Source organism: Ranitomeya variabilis, chromosome 5 (assembly GCF_051348905.1).
Source record: "Ranitomeya variabilis isolate aRanVar5 chromosome 5, aRanVar5.hap1, whole genome shotgun sequence".
NCBI lineage: Eukaryota > Metazoa > Chordata > Amphibia > Anura > Dendrobatidae > Ranitomeya > Ranitomeya variabilis.
In genome coordinates this window covers 474,217,869-474,240,635 of record NC_135236.1, presented here as the reverse complement: position 1 = coordinate 474,240,635, position 22,767 = coordinate 474,217,869, and the positions used below count along the sequence as shown (strand labels likewise).

At 42.0% G+C, this 22,767-nt stretch overlaps 1 protein-coding gene across 1 annotated transcript in view; it reads left to right on the top strand.

Moving 5' to 3' along the window:
• Positions 1 to 22,767, top strand: part of PTPRQ (protein tyrosine phosphatase receptor type Q) — a 677,639-nt gene that overhangs the window by 640,698 nt on the left and 14,174 nt on the right. Inside the window, exons 43-46 of the mRNA XM_077265498.1 lie at positions 6,179 to 6,205; positions 6,595 to 6,676; positions 11,399 to 11,489; positions 18,834 to 18,910. Coding sequence (XP_077121613.1) covers positions 6,179 to 6,205; positions 6,595 to 6,676; positions 11,399 to 11,489; positions 18,834 to 18,910 — 277 coding nt within the window. The remainder of the gene's footprint in view (positions 1 to 6,178; positions 6,206 to 6,594; positions 6,677 to 11,398; positions 11,490 to 18,833; positions 18,911 to 22,767) is intronic.

Sequence of the window (22,767 nt, the reverse complement as noted above, 5' to 3'; positions counted from 1 at the left end):
CCTCCTAGGAATAGGCAAGGGCAACAATAATCCACTAGCCCGAGAACAACAAGACTTGGCCCGAGCACAAACGTCACAAGACTGCACAAAGCCTCGCACATCTCGTGACAGGGAAGGCCACCAGAAGGATCTTGCCACCAAATCCCTGGTACCAAAAATTCCAGGATGACCTGCCAATGCAGAAGAATGCACCTCAGAGATGACTCTGCTGGTCCAATCATCAGGAACAAACAGTCTATCAGGCGGACAACGATCCGGTCTATCCGCCTGAAACTCCTGCAAGGCCCGCCGCAGGTCTGGAGAAACGGCTGACAAAATAACTCCATCCTTAAGGATACCTGTGGGCTCAGAGTTGCCGGGTGAGTCAGGCTCAAAACTCCTAGAAAGGGCATCCGCCTTAACATTCTTAGAACCCGGTAGGTATGACACCACAAAATTAAACCGAGAAAAAAATAATGACCAGCGCGCCTGTCTAGGATTCAGGCGCCTGGCGGTCTCAAGATAAATCAAATTTTTGTGGTCAGTCAATACCACCACCTGATGTCTGGCCCCCTCAAGCCAATGGCGCCACTCCTCAAACGCCCACTTCATGGCCAAAAGCTCCCGATTCCCAACATCATAATTCCGCTCAGCGGGCGAAAATTTACGGGAAAAGAAGGCACAAGGCCTCATCACGGAGCAGTCAGAACTTTTCTGCGACAACACTGCCCCAGCTCCGATCTCAGAAGCGTCGACCTCCACCTGAAAAGGAAGAGCCACATCAGGCTGACGCAACACAGGGGCAGAAGAAAAACGGCGCTTAAGCTCCTGAAAGGCCTCCACAGCATCAGGGGACCAATTAGCAACATCAGCACCCTGTCTAGTCAAATCGGTCAATGGCTTAACGACATCCGAAAAACCAGCAATAAATCGACGATAAAAGTTGGCAAAGCCCAAAAATTTCTGAAGACTTTTAAGAGAAGAGGGCTGCGTCCAATCACAAATAGCTTGAACCTTGACAGGATCCATCTCAATGGAAGAGGGAGAAAAAATATATCCCAAAAAGGAAATTCTCTGAACCCCAAAAACGCACTTAGAACCCTTCACACACAAAGAATTAGACCGCAAAACCTGAAAAACCCTCCTGACTTGCTGGACATGAGAGTCCCAGTCATCCGAAAAAATCAGAATGTCATCCAGATACACTATCATAAATTTATCCAAATACTCGCGGAAAATATCATGCATAAAGGACTGGAAGACTGAAGGGGCATTAGAAAGACCAAAAGGCATCACCAAATACTCAAAGTGGCCCTCGGGCGTATTAAATGCGGTTTTCCACTCATCCCCCTGCCTGATCCGCACCAAATTATACGCCCCACGGAGATCAATCTTAGAGAACCACTTGGCCCCCTTTATGCGAGCAAACAAATCAGTCAGCAACGGCAATGGGTATTGATATTTAACCGTGATTTTATTCAAAAGCCGATAATCAATACATGGTCTCAAAGATCCGTCCTTTTTTGACACAAAGAAAAAACCGGCTCCTAAGGGAGATGACGATGGACGAATATGTCCCTTTTCCAAGGACTCCTTTATATATTCACGCATAGCAGCATGTTCAGGCACAGACAGGTTAAATAAACGACCCTTTGGGTATTTACTACCCGGGATTAAATCTATAGCACAATCGCACTCGCGGTGCGGAGGTAGTGAACCCAGCTTGGGTTCTTCAAAGACGTCACGATAATCAGACAGGAACTCAGGGATTTCAGAGGGAATAGATGATGAAATGGAAACCAAAGGTACGTCCCCATGAGTCCCCTTACATCCCCAGCTCAACACAGACATAGCTCTCCAGTCAAGGACTGGGTTGTGAGACTGCAGCCATGGCAATCCTAGCACCAAATCATCATGTAGATTATACAGCACCAGAAAACGAATAATCTCCTGGTGATCCGGATTAATACGCATAGTTACTTGTGTCCAGTATTGTGGTTTATTATTAGCCAATGGGGTGGAGTCAATCCCCTTCAGAGGAATAAGAGTCTCCAAAGGCTCTAAATCATACCCACAACGATTGGCAAAGGACCAATCCATAAGACTCAAAGCGGCGCCAGAGTCGATATAGGCGTCCGTGGTAATAGATGACAAAGAGCAAATCAGGGTCACAGACAAAATAAATTTAGACTGTAAAGTGCCAATGGAAACAGATTTATCAAGCTTTTTAGTACGCTTAGAGCATGCTGATATAACATGAGTAGAATCCCCACAATAGAAACACAACCCATTTTTCCGTCTAAAATTCTGCCGCTCGCTTCTGGACAGAATTCTATCACACTGCATACTGTCTGGCGTCTTCTCAGTGGACACCGCCAGATGGTGCACTGGTTTGCGCTCCCGCAAACGTCTATCGATCTGAATAGCCATTGTCATGGACTCATTCAGACCCGCAGGCACAGGAAACCCCACCATAACATCCTTAATGGCATCAGAGAGACCCTCTCTGAAAGTAGCCGCCAGGGCACACTCATTCCACTGAGTAAGCACAGACCATTTACGGAATCTTTGGCAGTAAATTTCAGCTTCATCTTGCCCCTGAGATAGGGACATCAAAGTTTTTTCTGCCTGAAGTTCCAAATGAGGCTCCTCATAAAGCAACCCCAAGGCCAGAAAAAACGCATCCACATTGCGCAACGCAGGATCCCCTGGTGCCAATGAAAAAGCCCAGTCTTGAGGGTCGCCGCGGAGCAAGGAAATCACAATCCCAACCTGCTGTGCAGGGTCTCCGGCAGAACGAGATTTCAGGGACAAAAATAACTTGCAATTATTTCTAAAATTCTGAAAACCAGATCTATTCCCCGAGAAAAATTCCGGCAAAGGAATTCTCGGCTCAGATACCGGAGCATGAACAATAAAATCTTGCAAATTTTGTACTTTCGTGGTGAGATTATTCAAACCTGCAGTTACACTCTGAAGATCCATTATAAACAGGTGAACACAGAGCCATTCAAAGATTAGAAGGAGAGAGAAAAAAAAGAAAGACTGCAGCATAGACAGACTGGCAAGTGATCCAATTAAGAGCACAAAAAAAAAAAAAAAAAAAAACTCTCAGCAGACTTCTTATTTCTCTCCTTTCTCAGCCAAAGATTTTAACCCTTTAGTGGGCCGGTCAAACTGTCATGATCTCCATGGCCAGAGAACATTGCATAAGCCTACATATGAACAAGCTCTTGGAAGATGGGAACTGTACTGACCATGAACTAAACCTACCGCACAACTAGAAGTAGCCAGGTAGCATGTCCTACTTTTTATCCCTATATGCCCAGCGCCGGCCGGAGAACTAAATAATGCTAGCAGAGGGAAATATAAGACCTGGCTCACCTCTAGAGAAATACCCAAAAAGGAGACAGAGGCCCCCCACATGTATTGGCGGTGATTTTAGAAGAAATAACAAACGCAGCAGGAAAATAGTTTTAGCAAATTTGAGGTCCGCTTTCTAGATAGCAGAAGACAGAAAGAACACTTTCATGGTCAGCAGAAAACCCTAACAAAACACCATCCAGAAATTACTTTAGAACTCTGGCATTAACTCATAATACCAGAGTGGCAATTCCTGATCAACAAGAGCTTTCCAGACACAGTAACGAAACTGCAGCTGTGAACTGGAACCAAAAAACAAAAACAAACATGGACAAAAGTCCAACTTATCTAGTTGATGTCTGGGAGCAGGAACAAGCACAGAGAGGCTTCTGATAACATTGTTGACCGGCAAGCAACTAACAGAGAAGCCAGGTTATATAGCGACACCCAGATCAGATGAGAACAGGTGAACAGGGAAGATGATGACACAAGTTCAATTCCACCAGTAGCCACCGGGGGAGCCCAGAATCCAAATTCACAACAGCCGGGCACAGGCTGTGTCAGTGTGCGCACAAGCCAGCTGACGTTAGGCACTACTTCCTATGGGAAGAGAGCATTGGCAATCAGAAGGGGAGAAACCCCAACATGCAAAATGAAGGGGCGTAACAACTCACCAAACGTTTTGCCCATGAAATGCGTGCACCGAAGCCCCTTCAGTTGCATAAAAATATCAAATGTCATTTTGTGAGGCATTGCAGCAGTACCAACTACAGTGCTTTATGGTTTTTATAGGCGCTAAGTCCCCTAAAACACAGTGTAGTTCATTTAAAATGTATTTTGGGATGACAAACTTCCTGTAATGAGGACTTATCAGTGGTGTTTTAGGGTCGTAACCCGAGGTGGTGATTACTGTTGGTGAGAAGTGATTCACAGGAGCAAGTCCGCTGGCCACATCAGCAATCTGTGGCCGCTTCACAGGAGCCATGAGAACGGCCTATTACCTCCCAGAATCCGTGCTTTTCTTCTTTTGAATAGCCTGGCTCGATGTCATCATTGCAACGTGATGGACATACAGTATAACATTGCTGTCAAAAGGTGGTTATCAGGTCTCCCCTTCCTCAGCCACAGATTAATAATATGGTGGATGGACCCACTCCTGTAGTAGTGATGTGTAGGTCATAGCTTTCTCAGTGCAGAGAAATCCTTGTTTTTTAATATGTATCTTAACTCCACATGCAATAGTGATTGCAAATGCTCTTGCAGTCCATAGCTTTTTTTAGTTCCCACACCTGGTGCATGCTACTGTAAAGGCCATGACAAAGATGCATCACCACCACCATATAATTCACATCAAAAGTCAGAGTGGTCAGTGTTTCATTTGTAATGGTTGAGTGCCTATAGGGGGTCCATTAGAGCCATGATAAAATATAAACAATTCTATGACAGTGAAAAACGTTTATAGATTATATTTCCTTGGGTCATATTATAGTCCGAGCATACCAATTCTTTAAGGGATTGTCCATAATGTAGAATTATTATTATTTTTTTTTATATATATATAGAAGTGTGCCCTTTTGAAAAGTTTTCAGCAGTGTGAATTCAGAGATACCAAATATGTGTATTTTTTATTTGTATTCTATTGTTTTATTATGAATGGGGCGAAAGGGGGTTGATTTGAACTTTTATATGCTTTTTTTAAAAAATATTTTTAAAAACATTTTTTTTCACTTTATACTAGTCTCCATGGGAGACTAGAAGCTGCGATCATCTGATCGCTTGTGCTACAAAGAGCAGGGTTCAGTCCTGCTCTATGTAGATGAAATGCTCACTTGCAATAGCAATCCGGCTATGCTGCAGACCCCGTGTTGTCATGCCAACCCATCGACAACCCGCGGTCATGTGACATGGGCGCCAATGGCCGGGATTAGTGACAGACACATTTAACATGTTAACAGCTGTGGGTGGATTGTGATTGACAGCGGCATTTAACATGTTAACAGCCGCTAGTGGATCGTGATTCCACCCGCAGCTGTTAGGAGAACATGGCAGCTGATCAGATCAGCTGTAATGTGCCAGAAAAGGTGCGGGCTCATCGCCGGAGCCCGCACCAAACAGGGGGAGGCACTCAATGACAGACACTGCACGTCATTGGGTGCTAAGGGGTTAATTACCCAAACTATAATTGGATTGTATTTAGCAATGTATACAGTGATTCTTGCTGCTTATTGTGCCATTCAGTTGAAAACCACTACATATTTGTATAAGACCATATCATCACATGTCAAAACGCTCCTTTTTTTCCCGTTCTTTTCTTTTGTAATTGTCTGAACTAAAATATGTAATCTGCTCTGATTATTGACTTTTTGCTGTATTTCTGCTTTTTTTTTTTTAAACTCGATTCAACATGTTTTACTTTTTTTTTTTTTAATAAGTACTGAACTGCTGAAATTCTGCACTTAAAAACGCAATCACATTTTTTATAGGGAGCAAAAAAAAATGTGATTGCGTATAAAAAACTACAGGGAAAAAGACCCAAATTACGCACAGTTCTACAGCGTCTTTAAACATACCGTAGTTGTAAGGAGTTTCCATGAAATCACATCCACTTCCCTTAAACTGTTAAGCGCAGTAGTTTTATTTTTCACCCATGCAGCCTAAATATATGCTTATATAGTAAGAAATATAGAATAAGTGTGGCATGCAGTTTTGTGTGTTTACATGTGTGTTGCGTGGTATTTTTGTAATCACAAGGGGTTAAATAAATGAATAATGAAATAATTCAACCGAATGTGCAGCAAATCTGTTTGCACGTATTATAACATAATCTCTGTTGCAGGTTGCTTAGTTATAGGAAATCACTCAAGTAAGTTAGCCAAAGTTGTGATGTGTTTTTTTTTCTATTCTGAGCCTGCAGATTTAATAGTGTGATGAAAGTTAATGTATGGTGCTTTTTCATGCATTTACAAGGACAACCTGCATATAAATCATAAAAGCATGACTAATTGCATGGTAACTGGAGAAAGGCTTTGTCTCTCTAGGGTGAAACTTGCATGCGTGTGTTTTAGCTCCAAGCGGCCGAATAACCTCGGCATTGTGAGAGCAAAATCACTGCTCACAAACAAGTGTCCAGAATAACATGACGGTGTACAGTACTTTCCGAATAACTAGCTATGATACCACGACTCGATCATTTGAATTAGTCATTGCAGAGAGTTATTCTACATGTAATTGAATCCTGTACTTTCTCCCTAGGCCTGTGAGCAAGAAAACCTTTCTGCAACACATTGAGGAGCTGTGTGCCAATAACAACCTAAAATTTCAAGAAGAATTTTCGGTATGTTCCTAACAGTTGTCACAACATCACAAGCTCTCCAGTAATTGTCATGTGTCACATTTCATGTCCATTTTAAGCATGTGAGACCAAGAAAAACTGCAGCCTTGATAATCAATACCCAATTACCCGGGTAATTGTTTGGACAGTAAAGCTACACTGATTTGGGATTTACATGCTACATTACCTTATCAAATAGTTTGATCAAACTTAGTAAAGTAAAAGAAAAAATCTCTAGCAGCAAACAATTGTGAATTTATTTTTTGTATTGTAAAAAAAACTGGATGGAAGTTTATGAAACAACTGCAGGAAATTTGATTCTTCAGCATTTACAAAAACGTTATCAAGATTTAATATTGATCTTAATCAGCTTTTTATAGTTTATAAATTACAAGTGAGCACACCGTTAAAGAAATACAGTTGTGCTCAAAGGTTTTGCTTTCTTGGCCTTTTTCAGAGAATATGAATGATAAGACCAAAACTTTACACTCATAGTTAGTGGTTGGGTGAAGCCATTTATTGTCAAACTACTGTGTTTTCTCATTTTAAATCATGATGACAACAAGAAACATCCAAATTACCCTGATAAAAAGTTTGCATACCCTGGTGTTTTGGGCCTGATAACATGTACAGAAGTTAACACAAATGGATTTGAATGGTACTAAAGGTAACATCCTCAGCTGTGACCTATTTGCTTGTAATCAGTGAGTGTGTGCATAAAAGCTGAGTGAGTTTCGGGGATCCAGACAGACTCTTGCATCTTTCATCCAGCCACTGACATTTCTGGATTGTGAGTCATGGGGAAAGCAAAAGAATTGTCAATGGATCTATGGGAAAAGGTAGGTGAACTGTATAAAACAGGAGAGGAATACAAAAAGATATCCAAGGAATTGATAATGCCAGTCAGCAGCGTTCAAACTGTGATTAACAAATGGAAAATCAGGGCTTCTGTAATAACAAAACCACGGTCAGGCAGACCAACAAAAATTTTGTCCACAACTATCCAGGAAAATTGTTTGGGATGCAAAGAAAAACCCACAAATCACATCAGCTGAAATACTGGACTCTCTGAAAACTAGCGGTGCGGCTGTTTCAAGATGCACAATAAGGAGGCACTTGAAGAAAATTGGGCTGCATGGTTGAGTCGCCAGAAGAAAGCCATTACTGCACAAATACCTCAAAGTATCTCCCCTACCATATGCAAAACAGCATAGAGACAACCCTTAAAACTTCTGGAACAATGTAATTTGGAGTGATAAGACCAAAATGTAACTTTTTGGCCACAACCATAAACATTACATTTGGAGCGAGGTCTACAAAGCCTATGATGAAAGGAACATCATTCCTACTGTAAAGCATGGAGGTGGATCGTTGATATTTTGGGGATGTGTGAGCTACAATGGCACAGGAAACTTGGTCAAAGTTGAATGAAAAATGAATGCAGCACATTACCAGCAGTTACTGGAGGCAAATTTGCACTCATCAACCCAGAAGCTACGCATTGGATGTACTTGGATGTTCCAACATGTCAATGATCCAAAACACAAGGCCAAGTCGACCTGTCATTAGCCACAGCAGAACAAAGTGAAGGTTCTGGAGTTGCCTTCTCAGTCTCCTGACCTTAATATCATTGAACCACTCTGGGGTGATCTCAAGCGCGCAGTTCATGCTAAACAGCCCAGTAATTTACAGGAACTGAAGACTTCTTGCCAAGAAGAGTAAGCAGCTTTACCATGTGAGAAAATAAAGAACCTCATCCACAACTACCACAAAAGACTTCAAGCTGTCATTGATGTTAGAGGGGGCAATACACAGTGTTAAGAAATGGGGTATGTGAGCTTTTGATCAAGGTCCTTTGGATGTTTTGGGTTGTCATTATAATTTAAGAAGAGAAAACACAGTAGTTTGACAATAAATGGCTTCAACCAACCACTAACCATGAGTGGAGAAAAAGTTTTGGTGTTATCATTCATATTGTCTGAAAAAAGGCCAAGAAAGCAAAAATGTGGTCCTGGAATAAATGTTTCTCCATACTCCCTTGGCAATATATGTGTAGTGTAATGTTCATGTGCTTCAATGCTTACTGTTTGCCATCTTCCCCGCTTCCCAGTGCCCTTTTGATTCTTTTCTGAACGATGTGACCACAGTTATGACAAGTTAACTGAAATAGCATATTATTTGTAGACCGGAAGTCACTTTTTCAATCTAAAACTATATAGTTTTGATGTGATTCTCATAAGCTTACATTGATAAAGCAAGTGTTTATCCACACTGAATTGTAGGCATATGGTTCAGAAGAGGGTCATAATAGTGCTGGGAATTGGACAAAATGACAATCGGTAAATATTTAAACACATGTTTACCTATATTATACTGCTTTCATAGTACTAAGGTGTTATGGAAGACATTTTTTTTAGAAGGGCTTCTTTAAAGTGAACCTGTCACCTGATTGATGCTGCCTACGAGCAGCATGAATAAGAACCTGCACAATTGCAGCCAGAACAAGAATAGTACTTAGCAGCATTATATCATTAACCCAATCAGTGTTTTTATTTCAATCATATACGCTAATTATAATGGACTCTGAATGGATCAGTCGCTATTTACATTAATCAAAGGAGAGGATGTGGAAAACCACAAAATACGACTAAAAAGATCCAGGATTAATTTAATAGAGAAAAAACTTTATTTGGACAACATTAGGATTCCATGGGGAACGTGTGCAAACATAAGCAGAAAAGTGCAAAAGTGCAAAAGAACGCCATGACCTGTCCAAATAAACTTTTTTCTCTATTAAATTAATCCTGGATCTTTTTTGGTCGTATTTTGTGGTTTTCCACATCCTCTCCTTTGACAATTGCAGCCAGGTAAATTTTTCTTTGAAATGTTCTTGCATTTGAAAGAAAATATACTTTAAAGATTTGATGGTGCTGGACTAGTCTTTTCTCCAGCTAGTCGGCCAGCTTTTCCCAGTGTCACTGCAGGTGATGGACTGGTCTTTCACTTTGCAAGTAGTTTGGATAGAATGAATAAGGTGAGAGGTTTCCTTTAAGTATATCGCTTGGCAATTATTTTAAATTTTAAGTTACTTAGTTTTTTAAATTGTTATTACCATATTATAAAGTGATGGCAAAATTAAATTCATAGTTGTGGTCCCAAAAGGGATACAATAGTGTTAAATCTTAATATAAAGGGCTGTATAAATTATCTTTGGCAATGGGAAAAGTGTTTAATGCCAATTCTTTTAAATGCAATTATACTAAGGAACTAGGGAAATTACATTGATACATCTGCCATATTACGGTAAGTCTAATATTCACTCCTCAACATTGAAATTATAAAGCCAAAAAGAAAAATTAATGGAATTATGAAAATCACAAGATCGATAGAATATTTACCACAGGATTTATAAAAAAATGGAAACAACATTTTCAAAACATCTCAATTGATTCAGCATCACGTATGAGTGCCATGCATAGAAATACATGCTATTAATGATTGTCTGAGGAATGTTTCGCCATGATGATCGCTTGGCACACAAATATTCTAAATTCGCTACTGTCAGCTTCCTTTGCAATTATCTATCATTGATGTCCCAGATATGCTAGATGGAGGACAAGTCCAGAGACACTTACGGCCATGATAACATGTTCAGGAATGCAGCCTGCTCACAGTAGCACAAGCAACATGGCATGACATTGTCATGTTGAAACTTGACTCCAAGAACAATTTGAAGGAATGACCATACTGCTGGTTCCATGAACTAATCCATGTAACAGCGAGCTGTTAATGTACCTGTAATAAAGACCTGCTGGGTCCAGCTATTGTACGTTACGCCTCACCACACTATAATCCTAGAAGTAGGTGGAATTTGTTGAATTTACCTCATGCCAGTTCTCTCAGAGGCTATCATGGTGAAGAGAAAGATGGCAATGTAGGCTTGAATGAAGGCCTGCACTCTTCACTGATTTGTCCGCTTATGTCTTGAATGTAGTCATAGCTGGAGATTGGTCTGGAAACCACGTGGGCAATGCCATGAAAAGGCTTTCCTGAGGGTACATCACACCAGTCCTAATGCTGGGATTATGGTAAAGGGTGGCTTAATATATGGTAGCCGGACCTCTCTAACCTTCATTGCATGTACACTTACAGCTTAGCATTACATTGATTTTGTCATGCAACCAGTAGTACGGCCATTTCTCCAAAATGTCCCAAGAGCAGTTTTCCAACCTGACAATGCCAGGACACGTAGTGATCATGCTACCGTGAGCAGCCTGTGTGACCTAAATGTGGTATCAAGGCCTGCATTGGCTCCGGATTTGTTTCCCACCAAGCAAATCTTAATGATTCATTTGCCCAACTGCATTCAGTGTGGCAGAAAATTCTTTACACAACCTCATTGGTAACATGCAGAGGCATGAAAGTATGCATATTTCTGAATTCATACTCATTTTTACCATTTGCATATCATTAACATGTCTAATAACCCTGCAATTTTCTATAATTCCACAATTTTTCATTCCTGGCGCTACGATTTAAATTTTTCTGAAGTGTGGCTATATGTACATTATAGATTAATATTCAATATCTGCTCTGCTTTTTATGATTACCCAGGGTAATTGCTGTACTCAATTAATAGTTTGATGTAAAAAAATATAGTAGAAAATTATAAAACAGTTGATTAATTCGTGATAGATATATTACCTCATTACATGTATCTTGCAGGAGCTCCCAAAGTTTCTAGAAGATCTTGCGGTATCAGATGCCGATCTGCCATGGAACCGGTCCAAAAATCGCTTTACAAACATAAAGCCATGTATGTATATCAATTATAACACACTGTGGCAAATTTATGAATTCCTAAATGTAGCTTAAAACTAAACCGGGTATTTTACACCATTATTTTACAGCAACATTTTGGATACATTTTGGCAAAAAAATAGAAAACTTCAGTAGCCATTGTTTTTTTTCTTAGAATTTATTAACATAAAATCAATGTTTTATACATTTATTCATCACTGCCCTAAAGGAGGTCACAATATACACTCCCTACTACAAACATGCAGTCTATGGCCTCGATGCCCCCAAGTACAGATGAGCAGTGTTGAATCACATGGCATACTTAGTTATTTAGTTTGAAAGAACCAACATTTGAGGCCAAACATTAAAAACCATCAGTGGAGTTGAAAATAGTCTATGTTACTGCTATTTTAGGCACAGGTCTGTCCCTCGACCTTGCTGTTTACATAGTTTGGTTGAGGGGCCTGTGGGCTTTTTCAGCTGTTGGCACCAAATTTTTTTGCCCAGTCTGGCTCAAGCTATAAGTTCCCCTGAAGGAAAAACATTTGAAAATAAACAATAAAGAACAGAATGGCTAAGAAAATATTAATCCACAATAGATATAAGCTATATTATAATGATGTGCAGCACAATCAGTAGTTCGACTGTACTTCAAGTAACGAAAAGGTAATTGTAGTGAGAAATTGGGTTTGTCAACTGACCTTAAAATTTTTTTGGCTGGAATAAAAAAAAATGTGCTCATTACATTTTAAAATGGATTTTCCATTCCTAAAACAATAAATGGTTTATCTCATTTTCTTAAATTGATATACATGCAAAATATTTGTGAAAGCAAGCAACTTTGTAATGTGCGTCTTATTAAAAATTCTCTCCGTTCTCAAGATCAGATAGATATTTAATTCTATAGTTTACAGCTTGTTGCCTAGGTCACTGGACACCTCTGTAGTCTATCAGTGGTCTCCTAGACAAGGAGCGCAGTGCTTCCAAGCTCTTTGTTATAGAGCTTGCAAGCACTGTTCTAAAGCTAATGAGATCACTAGATTTGGTCAATTGGAGGAGATCATTAGGAGAAACATTCCCGTGGGAGGAAAATCAAAAACTTGAATTTGATTGCATACTGCATATCACGCTTCTGAAAATGAATGATTACAGGCTGAAACAGGTCATTTATATAAAATCAATGGGATCTGTTACATAGCCCCCTCTCATGATTTGCTGAAATCTGCTCCAGCACTTGAAGGAAGGATATTGTGTGGAAAATGATTTGAGTTGTAAAAGAAAGATTCATAAGACTGTGTACCGGCTATCGCTTGTATATTTTCCCTACCGAGTTTCCGTTCAGTGAAAAGTTTATTTTTCAATGGTGGTCTCTCTCATTGAACTGTCCAACACCTGGTCTTTGCCAACCAGCAAAATTGGTTACATGCAGCTTACACATGTGTAGAACCTTCACAGCACAAGTCCACAAACCAGCCAGGACCTCCACTTTCATGTAACATGCTAAGGCGTTAGAGAATGGTACCTCTCCCACGGCTACTGCCCTGTGCCACATTACAGACGTATTAATTATTACATTTTATCATTGTCCAGTTTGTGTTAAATTTTTCCCAGTGTATTTTTTTCTTAAAATACAATAATATAGTTTGTATATCAAAATAATCAATATTAAAAAGTTGAGCAAATTTGCAAATGATTTGCATTACTCATCACACATTGATCTCTAACCCCTTTACATGACCTTTGACGTATCCATACACCCAGGTCACCTGGTACTTACCGACCTTAGACATATGGATACGTCTAAGCGAATTTTTTATGAGCCCCACCGTAAGTCCAAACAGTAGTTTAACCCCACATATGGGGTCTCAGCATACTCAGGTAAAATTGCACAACAAATTGTATGGTGCAATTTCTCCTGTTACCCTTGTGAAAATGCAAAGTTTGGGGCTAAAAAACATTTTTTGTAAAAGGTGATTTTTTTTATTTGCACGGATCAACGTTCTAAACTTCTGTAAAGCACCTGGGGGTTCAAGGTGCTAACCACACATCTAGATAAGTTCCCTGAGGGGTCTAGTTTCCAAATTGTTTCACTTGTGGGACGTTTCATTGTTTAAGCACATCAGAGGCTCTCCAAACGAGACATGGCGTCTGCTAATTATTCCTGCAAATTTTACATTCAAAGAGTCAAATGGCGCTCCTTCTCTTCTGAGCCCTACGGTGTGCCCAAACACTGGTTTTACCCCACATATGGGGTATCGGTATGATCAGGAAAAATTGCACAACAAATGTTGGGGTCCATTTTGTCCTGTTACCCTTGTGAAAAAAAATTGGGGTCTAAAGTAACATTTTGGTGATAAAAAGTTAAATGGTCATTTTTTCCTTACACATTCTAAAAATTCCTGTGAAGCACCTGAAGGCTTAATAAACTTCTTGAATGTGGTTTTGAGCACCTTGAGGGAGAGCAGATTTTAGAATGATGTAACATTTGGGTATTTTCTGTCATATAGTTCCCTCAAAGTCACTTCAGATGTGATGAGATCTCTAAAAAAATGGTTTTGAACATTTGGTTCGAAAATTCACTGGTCTACTTTTAACCCTTATAAGTTCCTAACGACAAAAAATGATGTTTCAAAGATTGTGCTGATGTAAAGTAGACATGTGGGAAATATTATTTATTAACTATTCTGCGTGATATAGCTCTCTGATTCAAGGGCATAAAAAATAAAAGTTTGAAATTTTTTTAAAATGTTGCCAAGTTTCCATTTTTTTCGCAAATAAACACAAGTCATATCGTAGAAAATTTACCACTATCATGAAGTACAATATGTCACGAAAAAACATCAGTATCAGTAGGATGTGTTGAAGTGTTCCAGAGTTATTACCTCATAAAGTGACACTGGTTAGAATTGTAAAAATTGGCCTGGTCATTAACGTGCAAACAGCCTGGGGGTTAAAGGGGTTAAATAGTTATGCCCATCTCACTCTTTCAGGGCTAAGATGGGAATAATTCAGTACAGACACAAACCACTGGAAGTGGAGCTACAGAAAAAGCTCAGCACAACTGAGCTACACTCATTCCGTAAGTCCCATAGAAATAAATGTGAGTTATGGAAACAGCGTAGCTCTGCACCAATGTGCTGTCTCCACAGCCCAACTTCCTATAGTTAGTGCCTGGATGGATTTATTCTATTTAGCCTTAAAAGACTGAGATGGAAATAATCCTTAACCCTTCACCCCCGATCCATTTTCCGTTTTTACATTTCTGTTTATTGCTCCTCTTCTTCCCAAAGCCATATTTTTTTTTATTTTTCTGACTGCTGGGCGGTGCTCATAGCAATCCAGCTATGACAACCACAGGGGTCTGTTTAAGACCCCGGGTTGTCATGCCAACCTGTCGGCGACCCCCAGTCATGTGACATGGGTGCCGATGGGCGGGAATAGTAATGCGCTTCTGGCGCGATCATGTTAAATGCCGCTGTCAGAGATTGACAACGGCATTTAACAGGTTAACAGCCACGGGTGGATTTTGATTCCACCCGCAGCTGACATGTGCCAGAAAGATGTAGGCTCAGCGCCAGAGCCCACATCAAAGGGAGAGACCTGACATGTGCCGTACATGTACGGCAAATGTTGTGAAGGTTGTTAAAGACCAATGTGTGAAAAATAATGGCTTATTTTTCCTACGTAACAAGAACTGCTGCACAACACCATGTGTGAATACATCCTTATGTAATGTACTTAACAAACGTTTTCACCTGCTTTACACTACATTAGATACTGGTACACCAAGACTGAAACTTCTTTTACTGCCACATTCACACATTCACTATGTGGTCAGTATTTTACATCAGTAGGTGTAAGGCAAAACCAGGAGAGGAACAATCAGAGGAAAAGTATAATAGAAACACGTCACCACTTCTGGATTTATCACCCACTCCTGGTTTTGTCTTACAAATACTGATGTAAAATACTGACCAAATACTGCTAGTGTGATTGTGGCCTAAGATATTTAAGACAATAGGGAAATTGACTTTCCTGTTGTATTCTATGGACCTATCAGTTTTCAAATCCATTCAGTCAGAAAAAGGAACACTTCCGTTTACACATCTCATTCTACCTGAATGTGTGTCATTTCTGTATCCTTCATTAATCTGCTCTCACATCTCTCACGTGAATGTTCTAAAACTTGCTACCATTATCGGCATTGTTGGTGTGCTTCAGGTGAAGAACAGGGATGATGTAGTAAATGATCAAGAAATGGCGCAGAACCGAACACCATAGTAATTCAGCTGATTAATAGGTTTTTCACTTCTTTAAACTCGTTCCTTAGGTTAGATTGTGGGGGTCAACTCTCAACACCATTGACAATCAACTGTTTTAATGAGTCTGCAGTGCTCCTGGGATCGTTGTTTCTCCATCATTGTTTACACTGGTCAGAACTGCACTCCGTACTTTTAGGAACAGCTGTGCCTAATATTGTAGCTCAACTCAAAGCTGCAATACCAGGCAAAGCCTAAACGCAAGAGTGGTGCTATTTCTCGGGGAAAAAAAGTCTTTCTGATTTCAGAAGGTTTACATTTCATTTAAAGAGAAATAAAGCTGTGTTGCATTCAGCATTAATAAACATAATTTACACATTGCAACTGCTCAATGATCTTGAAATGACCCTTGTAATGTTCCAAGGCTGATTGTCTGAGTAACTCTGTACGCACGAGCTTTTATATGCAGGTGCAAGAAATTGTAGACTTAATAGTGTCTTAACTTTGTAATGTGACCTAAGTAACCAACCTCTTTAACATTCTTCACTTGACAGCCGTCCCAAGACTATTTGCTACCCTTACACTTACAGTATAGAAAGTGTTAGGCCATGTTCACACAGTGCGTTTTTTACCGCGGAACCGCGGCGGTTTTGCCGCTGCGGTTCCGCAGCTGTTTTCCATGCAGGGTACAGTACACTGTACCCTATGGAAAACAGGACACACTGTGCACATGGTCCGGAAATTTAAAAAAAAAAGCCGTGCGGAATAGCTCCCGGAAAAAAGAAGGAGCATGTCAATTCTTCGTCCTGAACCGCAGCGGTTCTGCACCCATAGACCTCCATTGTGAGGTCAAAATCGCAGTAAAACCCGCAGATCAAAAATATATCTGCGGGTTTTACTGCGGTTTGTTGTGCAGAACCGCTGCAGCCGGAAGTGCGGGGAAGCCGGCGGAAGTGCGGGGCCGGAAGTGCGTGGGCGGAGAGACATGGAGGCATACCGGCGCATGGGGATCGTGTCGGCCGTTTGATTGATTTGGTATGTGTGTCTGTGTGTGTGTCTGTGTGTGTGTGTGTGTGTGTGTGTGTGTGTGTGTGTGTGCGTGTGTGTCCCCATGCGACGCTAGTGCCTCCATTGTGCTAAGTCGCCGTATGGACTACTACTCCCATCCGGTATTAGGATGGGAGAGTTGTCCCTGTGTCCGGCGACTTAGCACAATGGTAAAGTTACACCAAACACCTACACACAATACACATACATGACACACAGTACAGTACATACAACACATAACATAGAGTGTATACTCACCAACAGCACACTTGTAGGCGAAGCCCTCGATCCTCCAGGAAAAAATCGCAAAATAATAAAGCAAATTCATACTCCCTGTCCGCAGAATCCATAAAACGAGTGTCCCACGCCGATCGGCTGCTCTCCGGCGATACACTGCCAGGAGCGAAGCTCCTAGCAGTGTATCGCGTACTGTCCCGGAGCTCAATGACTCCGGCGTCTCGGTTAACAGCAGTACAGCTGCGTTGAACTTTCCCACGCAGCACTGCCGTTAAGCGAGAGTGCCGGGGTCAATGACCGCCGGTAAACTCGCTCGCGCATGCGCAGTGACACACCGACAGGAACTATGGCTCCTGTCAGTGTGTTGCTGCATCCGTGGAGAGCAGACATATCTCTGGATGTGTCTGTTCTCCATGGAAAATCTTCGTGGGATACGTGGCACTTAAATACGTGGCACTTAAATACGTGACACGTGTCACTTATACGTGATACGTGTCACTTAAATACGTGACACGTGTCACTTATACGTGATACGTGTCACTTAAATACGTGGCACGTGGCACTGAAATACGTGGCACGTGGCACTTAAATACGTGGCACGTGGCACTTAAATACGTGGCACGTGGCACTTAAATACGTGGCACGTGGCACTTAAATACGTGGCACGTGGCACTGAGATACGTGGCACGTGGCACTTAAATACGTGGCACGTGGCACTGAAATACGTGGCACGTGGCACTTAAATACGTGGCACTGAAATACGTGGCACGTGGCACTGAAATATGTGGCACGTGGCACTTAAATACGTGGCACGTGGCACTTAAATACGTGGCACTGAGATACGTGGCACGTGGCACTTAAATACGTGGCACGTGGCACTTAAATACGTGGCACGTGGCACTTAAATACGTGGCACGTGGCACTTAAATACGTGGCACGTGGCACTGAAATACGTGGCACGTGGCACTGAAATATGTGGCACGTGGCACTGAAATACGTGGCACGTGGCACTGAAATACGTGGCACGTGGCACTTAGGCTATGTTCACATTTGCGTTGTGCGCCGCAGCGTCGGCGCCCCAACACACAACGCAAAGTAAAACGCAGCAAAACACATGCACAACGCTGCGTTTTGCGCCGCATGCGTCCTTTTTTGGATTGATTTTGGACGCAGCAAAAATGCAACTTGCTGCGTCCTCTGCGCCCGGATGCGTGCGCTGCAGTGACGCATGCGGCGCAAAACGCGGAGCGCTGTCATTCAAAACACGTCCACTCATTTTGGTGTTTAGTCCCAAAATGGAGGATGGAAGAAGAAAAGGGTTGGACAAGGAAATGACATCATTTCTTTTTTTTTTTTCCCCCACTGCAGTTAAAGCTTTATTTGTGTCAAACACAGACAATTTGCAGAGAAAACTGCATAAAAAAACGCACAAAAAACCGCACTAAAAAACGCACCAAAAAACGCACCAAAAACGCACCAAAAAACGCACCTGCGTTTTCTGCAGAGACCTGCAGATTCAGTCAGGAAAAAAAAAGGATGGAAATCCTGAACGTGTGAACATAGCCTTAAAGTGAGAAGTCCTATATTCATATAAAGAAAACCATAATAAAGTATAATGACTGCAGTGTATGTAATAGAGGCCTTTAGTTGTTGTTTGTTCATTTCCATGAGTTGCTTTCATCCACTGATCATTTTATTAACTCTTTGTGATAACGCTATTTGTCCAATCTTTTATCATAAAGGACACACTGTACTGCAGACTTACTGTAAGTGTAGATATGTGCGAGATTAATCCGTTCTACACATTTATGCCACAGATAACAATAACCGAGTAAAGCTTATAGCGGATGCTGGTGTGCCAGGCTCAGATTACATCAATGCAAGCTATGTGTCTGTAAGTATAAAAATACCCTATGGTCAACCATTCTTGTTAGGATTGTTGGTTTGAAAACTAGAAATAAAACATTACATTCGGAAGACATCTTTGCTTTATGATCATAAAAAAGGGCTTGTCCACATTAAACCAAAATTATGTTCAAATGTGTTCACAGTGTCATTCTATATAGCTTACAAATCCTAAACGTATTAGCTAAGCTCCACCGACATGTCCATCACACCATCGGTCCAAGTACCTTCAGTTCCACTTCTCGCCCTGTGCTTGACACGGGAGAATGTTTTCTGTGCCAGGCTTGTGATCGGAGCTGTTTGTGAAGGGGGATGGCTCACTGGCTCATCTCCATGGTCAGCCCCCTTCTCTGTCTTTGTATTTGCCATCTTTACAAACTTCATAGAATACTTTCTGTTTCAGACAAAACCTGTAGAAAAGCACATCATCGCTGCCATCAATCCTAAAAACAAACTAAAACTGATTTCAGGACAAAAACCAGTCTATGAAATTTTTCTGATTTGCATTCTTTCTAACCTGCCCTGAATTTTCATGAGTGGGCTGTTCTCTTTTATCAGCATTCTACCGTCATTATAAGTGCTGGAACTTCCATTTCCTTACTTAAAATGCTTGCAGCTTAATCAAGGGAAGACAGACAGAGGCGCATTCCCCCTTTCAGTAATGCACCTCAAGATCTTTGCTTCTTGGATTGGATTACACTTGACAGCAAGTTAGACATAGGAGCAAACTTCTCCTCCTTGTTTGCACGTCACAGGGCATGCCCACAGCAGTCTCCCATAGATTCCAATAAGTTACAGTGTCTCTGGTCTACAGGCTTTTATGGCTCTCATGGCTGCTGTAAAGTATATCTGTGAATGTTGTGTACAATGGCTCAGGCAAGATAAGTGCTCCCGTAATCAAGTAAAGAAAATAGAAGGAAAAAATCTACAATCAGAAATATAAAACAAATTAGAAAAATGAATATATCATTATCTGGGTATAATTAGTAAAAAATTAATATCAATAATATATTTTCTGTAACGACTGGAAGCGGAGGCACAGGTGGTGAAGTTTACATTCAATTTTTATTGATATTTTTGTGGAATCTCGGGCCACGGTCCGGGGGGCTCCAAAGGGGGTGTGACTGCGTGAGCCCCAGGCACCCATGGTAAGTCCCCTCGAACAGGGTCAGAATGGAATGCCTGGGGGACACAAGTGCTACCTCTAGTTAGACCCCGGACATGTGGCAGCTGTCCCAGGGGGACAGACGGACAATCAGGGTTAACAGATGTCGTGGAGCTGACACAGGTAGTACTGGCGTTGTCCAGAGTTATGGATGGCTGAATGGCGGGACATGATGGAACTGGCATAGACAGAACGGTCATCATCCAGGATAGCTGGGTAACAGGTAACTGATAGTCTGTGGAGACAAACAGTGTAAGTGTAGTACTGGCAGAACACTTCAGAAGCTAAAGCACACACTAGCCGAAACCAGAAGCTAGCAACAGAGAATACTTGTTGCTCCGGCACCCTCCCTATGGCGAAGAAGCTAGAACTAGTAATTACTAACATGCCATTGGTCATAAGTACTTTTTGAAAAATGTGCGCTGTCTCTTTAAGACCTAAGCACTCTACCCGAGAACCTTCTGGCCACGCGTCAGGAAGCAAGGGGAAGAGAGGAAGCAGAGGCTGCAGCAGGACGGCGTGGGGCCAGCACAGAGGGGGAGTCCCGACGGGGACCCTGCAAAGGTACAGGATCGGCACCTGGTGTAACATTTTCCACAGTAAACAAGGCAATTAGTCAAGTGAAAAACTGACAATTTTTGTTCGCCCATTAGTATAAGCGCACTGTTTCACCTCCGAACGCAATATAGCACTTTGCTCAAACTTTTTATATAATTTATTGGCATTATGCAAACGTTCAAACCCATCTCTTCAGATATACTTACTCTTTAAAAGACCGGGAGCGCGTGTGACCTAAGCACTCTACCTGAGAACCTGCTGGCCGCACACCAGGAAGCAGGGGGAAGAGAGGTAGCAGAGGCTGCAGCAGGATGACGTGGGGCCGGCACAGAGTGGGAGTCTCGACGGGGACCCCGAAAAGGTACGGGACCGGGACCAGGTGTAACAGTATCCCCCTCTTTATCTATAATGGAACAGCCAGAAGAGATGGGAAGATTTGAAACAAAGTCTATCGCGATGTGCTGCCAGGGAACTGAAGGAACAGAAAGAGGTAATAGCTTCCTGGAGGGCAGATGTTTAGCAGTCTTGTTGCAGGCACACAAAGGACAGGCTGCAACATATTCCTGTATATCTTTGCCCATGGTGGGACACCAGTAATAACAGGAGATGAGTTGCAGAGTCTTTTTCTGACCGGCATGACCAGCCAACTTGGAGGAGTGATCCCATCGGAGGACACTACTCCAGTCCAAAGTGGGCACAAGAGTCTTTCCCGGGGGAAGCCTATCAAGGTTAACTGAGGCTACTGGCACCAACTTGGATGGCTCGATGATGTGTTGCGGTTCTTCCTCTTAATCAGGAGGCAGGAACACTCTATAGAGTGCATCGGCTTTAATGTTCTTGTCAGCTGGACGAAAATGAAGGACAAAATTAAATCGGGCAAAAACAAGGCCCACCGGGCTTGACGAGCATTCGGCCTCTGAGCGGATTGGAGATAAGCGAGGTTTTTATGATCTGTAAAGATGACAACCTGATGGACTGCTCCCTCAAGGACATGTCGCCACTCTTGCAGAGCCAACTTGATTGCCAACAATTCTCAATCTCCCATGGAATAGTTCCTTTCAGAAGTGTAAAAAACCTTCGAGAAAAAAACACAGGTGACCATACAACCGGTAGATGACTTCTGGGTGAGAACCGCTCCAGCACTTATGGAGGAAGCGTCAACCTCAAGCAAGAATTGCTTATCAGAGTCCGGTCGATGGAGAACAGGTACGGAAGAGAAGACATGTTTTAGAGAAACAAAAGCTTCCTCTGCCTCAGGAGTCCAATCCTTGGCGTTTGCGCCTTTCCGGGTCAAAGCTGAGATGGGTGCCACTCGGGTGGAAAAGTGTGGAATGAATAGACGGTAGTAGTTGGCAAACCCCAGGAACTGTTGTATGGCTTTCAGCCTGGATGGGCAAGGCCACTAAAGGACAGCGGACACCTTCTCTGGATCCATCTTTAACCCCGTGGACGAGACTATATAACCGAGGAAAGGCAAAGAGGATTGTTCAAAGAGGCACAAAGTCTGTTCTCCCTGAGTCTTTGTAAGACCTGACGTACTTGCCTCCGGTGTGAGGCTAAGTCTGCAGAGAAGATCAGGATATCATCCAGGTAAACAACAACACAAGAATAGAGCAGATCTCTGAAAATGTCATTTACAAATTCCTGGAAAACTGCGGGGGCATTACTTAGGCTGAACGGCATTACCAGGTATTCGTAGTGTCCATCCCGGGTGTTAACAGGTCTTTTCCACTCGTCTCCTTTACGTATATGAATCAGGTTGCAGGCCCCGCTGAGATCCAGTTTAGTGAAGATCTTGGCCCCTCTGAGACGATCAAACAGCTCTGAAATAAGAGGTAACGGGTACCTATTCTTTACCGTGATCTGGTTCAGTCCCCTGTAATCGATACAGGGTAGTAAAGATCCATATTTTTTCTCCATGAAAAAGAATCCTGCCCCTGCTGGCGAAGATGACTTCCGGATGAATCTTCTGGCCAGGTTCTCCTGGATGTAATTAAACATGGACTGGGTCTCTGCTTAAGAAAGAGGATAGATGCGCCCTCAAGGAAGAGATGTTCTGGGGAGCAGATTAATTGGACAGTCATACTACATGTGTGGAGATAGTCTCTCTGCTTCCTTTTTCC